At 36.2% G+C, this 9545-nt stretch overlaps 1 protein-coding gene across 3 annotated transcripts; it reads right to left on the reverse strand.

Annotated features, from left to right (window-relative positions):
• Positions 1–6735: 6735 nt before the first annotated feature.
• LOC147609587 (dirigent protein 21-like) lies at positions 6736–7990 on the reverse strand. 3 transcript variants are annotated; one of them, XM_086787800.1, is made up of 2 exons: positions 7936–7990; positions 6736–7764 (listed from the first exon to the last, which is right to left on the reverse strand). In XM_086787800.1, exon 2 carries the CDS (start codon positions 7727–7729, stop codon positions 7190–7192), a length of 540 nt encoding a protein of 179 aa, XP_086643926.1. In that variant the 5' UTR covers positions 7730–7764; positions 7936–7990; the 3' UTR covers positions 6736–7189. The 3 variants fall into 3 exon arrangements, with proteins under 3 accessions (XP_086643926.1, XP_086643928.1, XP_086643925.1); XM_086787802.1 differs by having other exon boundaries at positions 6736–7747; positions 7905–7973; XM_086787799.1 differs by having other exon boundaries at positions 6737–7764; positions 7905–7990.
• Between the last annotated feature and the right edge of the window lie 1555 nt (positions 7991–9545).

The following is a 9545-nucleotide window of genomic DNA, read 5'->3' on the forward strand; positions in this document are numbered from 1 at the left end:
ATTATACGAGGGGATTTTATAGTACAATATCATTTCAACTTGTATTGTGCCTATGTTTCATTGAGCTATGTTTGTTACAACTTGTAAAGTCAATCTGACAGTTTGATTTGATATGTTTAGTTCCTGACATTGTAGTATCATTGATGTAGTTGAATTAATCGTATAAGAAAGAACATTCAAATGTATACAACATGAGGATTCCAAGTATTTGGGTCATGGAAGTTTATGTATTCATCAGTTTATCTAAGATACACTTGATTTGGTATTGTGTTTGTACATACTTGCAATGTGCATTTGCTAGTTTTTGAGGCTGTCTTCAAATCCTTCTAGTACATAGTTATAAATCTTGAGCCAATTGCTATAGTATAACCCATATGTTATAAATTTAATTATCATTGACCAAGGTGTGACCACAAACTTGTTGAACTTTTGGAAGGCACAATCAATCTGCTAATATGTTGAGAATATAATGAGTTTGTTTATAAGTATGAATTTGAATAAATCATGTACCGATGCTAGATGAGTTGATTACATAAAAGTGCCATTTAATTTGGAGTTATTATGACGGTGTTTATCAACACCACAATGATTCATGAGATCATGATTGTACTTATTTATTTGATTGATGCTAACTTAGATATGTGAAAGATAAATCAATATAGTTTATCGTGATGATTATATGATAAGAAGCTTACAAGGCTTTGATTAATCAATATAGTTTATAGTGATGATTATATGATAAGAAGCTTACGAGGCTTTGATTTGCATACTGTAATACATGGTTTGATGTAAGAACTATATGCATTGCTTTCTATGGGATACCTCTACTACATGTCTTAGAAAATACTAAAAAATAAATAAATATGTACATAATTTAATTTAATTAAAATTATTTTTTATTAATTAAAAGTGTATATATAATCTCATTTAGTTAAAATCAAATTCTTATATTTAAGTAGAAATGATATCTTTGCTATTAAATCAAGAGGTAAAATTTTTTAATTCTGCAGTCTTTTTGAATTATTAGCAAAAGTTAGTTAACTCACATTAAAGGTATGAACTTAAGTTTGTGCATAAACATTATCAATGTACACTCTAGCTCCATATATTAGAGGCTTACTTTTGAGTTCGAGCATGAACTAAATTTGTGTAAATGAATTCTCAAATTTCAACTTGTGTGCTTGGAAACAATCAATTTACAATGAAGCTTCATTTATAGAGGATCAAACTTGAGTTTGATCATGAAACGAATTCTTCAAGTTTTATTTTGTAGTGAAAGAAAAGGAAATCCTAAAAGTTTACAACTAGAAGTACCATGTAGTGAAATTGTGTCTGCTTCATTTTCTTGAATAAGTTCCAAAAAGTTGAGGATTTGATAAGGACTTATGAAAATGGCACTTGAATAAGTGCCAAAATTCCTAAATTTGTGTTTAAACAAAAGAATGAATCTCAGTTCCTCATTTGACACTATGAAGCGATGCAAATTTAGCTTCAAGGTTGTTACTTTCTTTGTTGTTTTGCAGGACTTTGTTAGATGATCTTGAAGTGATGCACATGTAGCTTCAAGGTTGTTATTTTCCTTGTTGTTATAGGACTCTGTCAGATAATCTTGAAGTGATCTTTTCATGTCTTTGTGTTCTTCATCCCATGTGATTTTGATATTTTTATGTATAAATATATTTTGTTCTCTTATACAATGAAGTGAATTAAAGTGATTCTAATAGACTCTTGATGCTACTATTTATGCTTCTGTTAAAGTCAAAAGCCTTAGAGAGGCATGTAATAACTCTTTTGACTTGTGAGGTTAATAGAAAAGAAGTGGGAGATTCTATGGTGAAGAGATTATTTTACAGAAGGGGTTCATTGTTGGTGAGGTTTGAATAGGTGCTATTGAGGAGGACAACCTCTTGTGTTTTCACTTGCAAAGGGAAATCCAAGTGATGGATCATACCATTGACCAGGATCATTGACCAGGATTTTGCATGCCATGGCCTCCCCACCCAAGGATGTTGATGGGGTAGGCTATGGTGCATACAAACTTGCATTTTTCTACTAGTGCATAAGTATTTGTGGTTACCCACACTGAGCAGCTACTATAGTATTTAGCTAATTGTTTGAAAGAAGAATGATAAGCTAATGAGCTTACCCATTACTGATGTGATTGGCTAATGATGACAGTACTTGACCTTACATCCAAGTATTGTAGCCATGTAACTTGTGAAATTCTCTTCAGTGACCTGAAGCATGGCTAGTAGGAGTAATCTTAAATATTTTTGTTTTATTAGTTTCCTTTTTCTTTTAAAAAGGAAAAAAAATCTTTCCTCCTTTTTTTTTTCCTTCTTGTAGTGTAATCAAACGATATGCAGGCCTACGTATAATCTGGAAGGTTTTCTCTGGCATGAAAAACTAGATTGTTTTTTCACGACTGTATATATCTTGTGATATTCAGGTTTGAAAAGAATCATCTTGAGGCACCACTATGCTAGAATGGTTCATTATGCAGAAGAAGATGTGATTAATGTGAAAAGTACCATTCTGGAACACTTTTCTTGATTGGTTTTTCAAAACTTGAATATTTAGAGATATTCAGGTCAAAGAAATCTTGTTAATTTATAAGCTTGACCAGGGGGCTTTCTTTAAGCCCTATAAAGCTTGTGAACACCTCAATTGATAGAATTGAAGCACTTTTTTAGGTGTGAAAAACTTGAGGTATTCAGGGTGGTCGTGAATTTTTTCTAGTTTTTTACGCCAAAAAACATTTGAACTTCATGTATTTGAGTTGATTTTCTAAAGTACTTGATCATTATGAAGACCCTTATATGATTTACATTGCCTTTAAACCACCTTTTTTGGACGCAAAAACTCCAGATACTCACAGTTATGTATTTTGACTAGTTTTTCATGTCAACTAAACTTATGAGTTTTCTTCTTTTGAGGTTATCTTGTGGTTCAAATGATTTGTTGGAAAGGTTGGGTATGATTTTTATTGCTTTTGGAACTTTTTTTTTGGTGAAAAACCACCCAACCACCCTCGAGCCCAAGGGATGCACACATGAATAATAATGAAATACATCATACCTCTACCTTGATGTCCCATACCATCAAGAGGTATAACTCCAATCCAATAGCATGTAGCTATAGTGTGAAATGGTAGATGAGTAGACATGAACCTCTACACAAGAGAGCATAACATAGCCTTGGCCTCATAAGCCCAAGTCTCCAAGCCCCCCTTGAGTGTGCCCCATGCCCCTATTATATAGGAAGGCCCTCAAGTGACTCTTGACTCTCCATTTCCCATGTGTGACCCTTGGATACTCTCAATTGTTAGTTTTCACTAATTTTTCATGTTAGCTGAACTATTGCATTCCCTATGAGGTGATTTTATGATTCACTCAATCTTTTGAAGATCTTTTGGGTTTCTTCCTGCTATGAATATGTTAATGAGTACTCTGCCTTCTAGGCTTTTGAGATCGTGTGTTGCCTTGATTTGGCAAGGTAACCCAATTAGATCGCCACCCTCATAGTAGCCTTGAACTACTAATAACTGCTTTTCCACCCAACTTTTAATACCATGAAGATCATGAAAATCTCTTGACATTATCTTATATAGTGGATATAAGACATGAAGATCTCTTGACAGTCTTATATGGCGGATATACCTTCTTTCGTGGTTTGGTACCTTTCTTAACATTAGCTTGCAAAGGAGCATTGATATTTGTTGGTTTGGGTAGCATTGATGAGATGAGGCATGGGTTTTCATGAGAGGGGCTATTGATGGTGAGGTCAGTTGCATGGATTTACCTTTGCCAGTGCAGTGATGACCTTCACTATTTTGTCGTCATTGATGATTGAGGTTTTTTTTCAAGAGGGGATTTTGATGGCGAGGTTTTTGTGCCAGTGGCTCTTGACTCCTTTGGAGAGATTTATCAAAGAGGGGCTCTTAGAGTAGAGGCGTCATCTCATAAGGTACTACCAATGTAGAGAGTAGGTTTTTATTATCAATGGAGCAGTGGGGTGGCTGGAGAGGCTATTTGCTCAGGCATAGGGGCTATTAATGTTAAAGGTTTTAGAGGGTTGGGTATAAGAATCCAGAGTGGTTGTTGACTACGAGGTTATGAAAATAGAGGTAGAAGCCTATTCTTTTGATGGTGAGGATGAAGTGGAAGGAAGAGAAGTTTTGTCAGGAAGGGCCTCCAATGGAGAAGGTAGGTTCTTAGGTTAAGGAGATTTGTAGGAGGAGCCTTGTATCCTTTTATATGCAACATCAAATAGGTCCTTTATTGTGAGATTCTCTCTATCACAAAACAATATCATCATCTCTGTGTTGTGGAACTTCAAGGTGATTGTATTGCTAATGGATCATGGTTTTGCGCACTAGTAGTAATTATCCATACCCATCCCATAACTAAGTCTTCTTCCAACTATAAAGAACTTGTTTTTAAGGGGATTAGTGTGAATTTAGATTATATGTTCAAAGTATCCCAAGCATGCCATATTTATGTATTAACTTTCTAACAATAGAAGCCTCTAACTAAAAAAAACAAGAAGTCCCTCTTTCAAGAGGAATCAGAGTGCCCACAAAACTTTCTTGTCCACCTTATAAGAGCTCAACAAGAGAAATCAAGACACCTTCTAAGAAATGCTACTCCAATCGAAGGAGATGAACTGGAGGAGTTTTTTCTTCTTAGACATAAAAGTAAAGCAGCATCCTATAAAGTGATTTGGGGATGTAAATAATCTTCAGAATATCATTCCAAAAAAGACTACAGTTTTGTTATTGCCAAAATCCTGTATGGTTTTAATATGCATGGTTCTACAAATGATGAGAGAGCATATACCTATCAAGATATTCAAAAGATGTTTCATAATTTTAAAGTGGTAACTACATTGAATATGTGGAGATTTGTGATCTTTCATAGCACTAGCCAAGTTGCATCATTAGTAACTATAGCTATGAGAAAAAAACATATGTGGAGATTTGTGATCTTTTAAACCACTAGCCAAGCTACATCAGTAACTATAGCTCTAAGAAAAAAAACATATGGTTTGGAGTCTCTTGTTTGGTATGATTTCAAGACCTTATGTTTTTAGTTTCTTTACATTATTATTCAAGCGCTTTAGATTTATCTTTTATTAAATTTGATTGTAAGGTCAAAATAAATATAGATCATGTTCCTAGTTTTCGTTTCAAAAATTTCATTTGAATCCTCACACGATTGGCTATTGGGATGACATTGAGCAAAGACGTGTCAAAGCACATGTTAGTGAGTCTGGATGCTCCAATGTGCTTTCTTTTCCTGCAATAACTAGGAAATCGAGGCATGTGAATGAGTTCAAAGCCTTGGTGAATCCGTAATACAAGCCGCCTCGGTGCTTAATCGATTATTTGATTGACTTGTTTTCTTCTCCAAATGATTGGATAGTTGACCTATTTTCCAGAACCAGCATGCACTTATTCTTGCTGAAAAATCATATTTAAATATATACTTTCTTATCATTCATTATGTGTTAGTTCTTATATACTATTTTTTAAAAACCGCATGTATAGCTGTGATATGTACAATTAAGAGAAAGATAAACTTCAAGTAACCTTTGTTCCTATGTGTGAAGAGGGTGCTATGGAACTGCGAGATGAAGATCAAGAGGTGGGAGCGGTCTCCATTAATGCTAATGAGAAGTTCCACTCAATGTCAAAAGAATATATGCCTCCCCTCTTTGATAAGCCGAGGAAATTGGCATCTTTACTAGAAAATAAGAATCCTTCTTTGATGCTCCTTGGTCCCCAAAACAATGACCGCCCCAACAAAGAAGCATAGGCTAAGAGAGATCCAGATCAAGTTCTAGATATTTATATTTTTTAGTCTCCTAATTTACATAATTTATTTTATTGTGCGTCTACTACTTTACATACTTTAGTTTGCTACTCTCGAAACCTTCCAGAAGTTTTTTCTGATCTTTATAGGAAGAACTTTCATTTCATATTATTTGTATTAGCTTTGCTATTTGGATCTAGAAATAGACTCAAGAATGTTTTAGGGTTTTTTGTAAATTATGGAGCTTATGATGTTATCTATTCTAATCTTTTTTTATTACTTATCAAAATAATGTGCAAATTTGTATATAGTGGTAAAATGTTTCCCAAGAAAGTCCATTAAATTTGTGTATATATGTGTATAGAGGTAACATTTGTTCCAAGAAAGTCCATTAAAAAAATTCTCCTTCATTCATGAAATTTATAAAATAGATTTTTATTTGAAAAAGATTGATATTTTTTAAAGTTGTGTGGACTCTTCTATGCTTCTATGCCATTTGAAAATCAAGTTATTTTTATGTCAAACAATACTAGTTTATAAATCTATGGAGGTCACACATGTTCTCAATCTTGAAAAAAGTGTCAAAATTCATGTAGTTTTTTAATGTACAAGATGTACTTTTCAAAAAAAGTATGTTTTAAAGCTATTTTTTAGCTTTCACATATTTTGAGAGGGAATCTTTTTAGGTAACCCTCGTCAGTTACCTATTTTGAGAGAGAATATTTTTAGGTAACCCTCGTCAATTACCTATTTTGTCCGCACAATGTTTAATGGTAAAGTTTGTCTTATTACTCATTTGTCAGTTAGTGAGTCGTAAATCTAATCAAGAAGGATACTCTATATATTAAATCTTCCATTAGGCTATAATCAACAATAGACCTTTCTAGATTAAGATTTATATATTATGGCCCATTGAGAAGACAACAAGTGATTTTGTCAAGAAGATATAATCATGGATATTAACCATTAGGTGCTCTCTTCTTACATAGATAAACAACTCATTTGTTGGTCTAAATGAATTGAAGTGCATATTTGTGTTTCTTAGATAAGAAGGGGAAAACACACACACTCTCAACCATTTGTGGAGTGAGGAGTAGGGGGGGGGGGGTAAGCCAACATAGAACCCATGTGTGGGAGGAGAAAAGATGCTTCCTTAACCACTTGGCTATTGTCCCCATCCCAAGGTGCCTTACTTTGGAAGTGTGTGTTCTTGTGAATGTTAGGGAATCTTGAAAAATATTGGAAAGTTTGAGAAAAAATACAATTAAGAAAGAACATGGAATGAGGTGTGAGAAGCATGTCGATGATGGTTTTATTAGTGGGCCAATATGGTTCTTCTCGATGATGGTTTTATTAGTGGGCCAATATGGTTTTTATTAGTAGCCTTTCAAGGAGAAGTAAGCGTCGTAGTGAGTGACAACGTGGGAGAGGCCGGCGGGTGTGCGAGAGAACGACACGGCACGGCCCAAGCTGTAGCCAAAGGCGTTCCGGAAGGCTCCGGTGCCGCCCACAACGGAAAACTCCCAAGACGGGTCGGTGAAGATGGCCTCCCCTTGCTGGCTCAGGGTGCCATTCATGCCTCTGTACTCGTAGTGCACCACGTTGCTTATGAAAAAGACGGTGGCGGCCGCTGTGTTGTTGACGGCGATCGCCGTCCCCCTCACGTATCCCATGATGTCCGACGCAGGATCTTCCGTCGCCGTCATCACGAACTCGTACACCATCTCTAGCCCGAAGCCCGTGTTGGTCCCGTTCACGGCCGGCCGGGCGGCCGCCACCATGCCCAGCTCGTTTGTACCAAACTCTTGCTGCAGATAATAGGATATGGTGCCCGTCGACCCAAGTGCTGCGCCGAGGAGTGACAACACGAGCACAACGGCTAGCACGACGTAGATGCTGCAGCTGCGCCCCGCCATGACCTTCTTCTACACCACCTGTGACGTGATTCAAGCTGGGCAAAATTACAACAACCATGATTAAGCAGCTATAATAATCTGATTAAGCAGCTATAATAATCACCACTGTCTAGTTAACATGAGCAAAGAGAAATGTAACAGAAGACATGTTACACACACACACACAGTTGCTTACAATGGAGAGAGAGAGAGAGAGAGTCGCTCACAACGGGGCGGAGAGAGAGACAGAGACAGAGACAGAGAGTCGCTTACAACGGGGGGGGAGAGAGAGAGAGTTGATGCATTGTTACCAACCACCACTGCTTATATAATTAACATACCAGCCCCGAAACCTTCGCAAACTTTCCGACTTTCCACAAACGTGCTTCCTTGCATCGAGCTGGCTCTCGGGAAAGAAAATGGGCCGTCGCAACAACACATATATATTATATTAATTTATTCATAGTAACATGCTGGCTACACATATTTATTTATAGTTCACCTCGGTTAGTCGTTTCGTACGTCAAATCACCACCTCCAAAGCCTCGTTGACACACTCAAAACATTAATATACTAATGCTTCTTCACTTACAACCATATACTTTTAGGCATCCAATCACTTATATAATAGTACTGCCGCTAATGAAGAGTTCACATTGTTTTATTATCCTCATTCTTTATGCTGATGTAGTAATGTGCCTTTTCGAATTTAATCAAATGCCTAAGATTTCTATAAGCCAAAATGGCAATTTCCTTGTGTGGTACTCAAGTGTGAATAATTTTTGAAAGTCTTGCGAAAACCTCAAGGCATGTGAATACCAATGAATTAAATTTTGTACTAGGACACTCAACATGGTCACATTCACAACACTAGGCAGATTCAGATGAATGTGTTCTTTTAATGCAACTGTATAATTATGTGTATTGGGTCAGCTTGTTAGGTATTACTTTGTCAAAGATAACATTTTAATTTGCAAAATACACTCTATTTATCATTCAACCACTTTGTAATGGTAAAATATTGTTTATAATTTTAACTACATGGACTTTATTTCAATTTATAAGGTTGGGTAAAAGCATGGTTAGGTGGTCCAAAAAGGAGTGTCATTGACATTGCTTTGTTAAGCGGTGTGATAGCTCATTTTTTCCCTAAAAATATGAATAGAAAAAGAGATTTTATAATTACAACCAAATCTTAAATCTAATGATCAAAAGGTTGCGTGCATTTACAACTAAGTGGAGTGTGATGGCATTACTACTTGGGAGAACACCGATCGCGTTACTGCCTGAGCTCTCTCTCTCTCTTTCTCTCTATATATATATATATATATTGCAAGAATGGCTCTCATCCAGTATAAATGTTGAAGGGCATGCAGAAGTGCAACCAAGTGCAGGCAGGGTCAATGTTTTTCTACCAATACTATCACCTCATGTCAGTATGGATGCTAATAGGCATGCAGAGGTAAAAGCAAATGGAGGTAGGGTCGTTCTTGGGCATGAAGGCACTCAGAAAATGAGGGAGTATTGGGTTGCAAAGCAAAGGGAGCATCGACAAAAAGCCAAGGAGAAGCGTTTTGTTGATGAGAACAAGACCATGGATGAGAAGGAAAGAAAGAGGATTTGAAGGATTGTAGCCAAACGAAGGATCTCGACAAAGCTATAAGAAAAGAAATGTTTGAATAACTCCTCCATCACTGCAATTTCAGGGATGTTCTACCTAAACAAATGGGTTGCAAAAGATCTCTGCTAGGCAACATTCACAACACTTTGGCGTAGGTGAAAGTGCCACGGTCAAAGGATGAGCTCTTCTTGAGTGAAGAAGGCCTCTATAATGATG

The sequence above is a fragment of the Cibotium barometz genome, chromosome 51 (assembly GCF_041138505.1).
Source record: "Cibotium barometz isolate CiBa-2024 chromosome 51, ASM4113850v1, whole genome shotgun sequence".
In the NCBI taxonomy this organism is placed as follows: Eukaryota; Viridiplantae; Streptophyta; class Polypodiopsida; order Cyatheales; family Cibotiaceae; genus Cibotium; species Cibotium barometz.

Bases quoted from the DNA above. Each gene is read 5' to 3' on its own strand.
- LOC147609587 (XM_086787800.1), bottom strand. From the start codon at position 7,729: ATGGCGGGGCGCAGCTGCAGCATCTACGTCGTGCTAGCCGTTGTGCTC.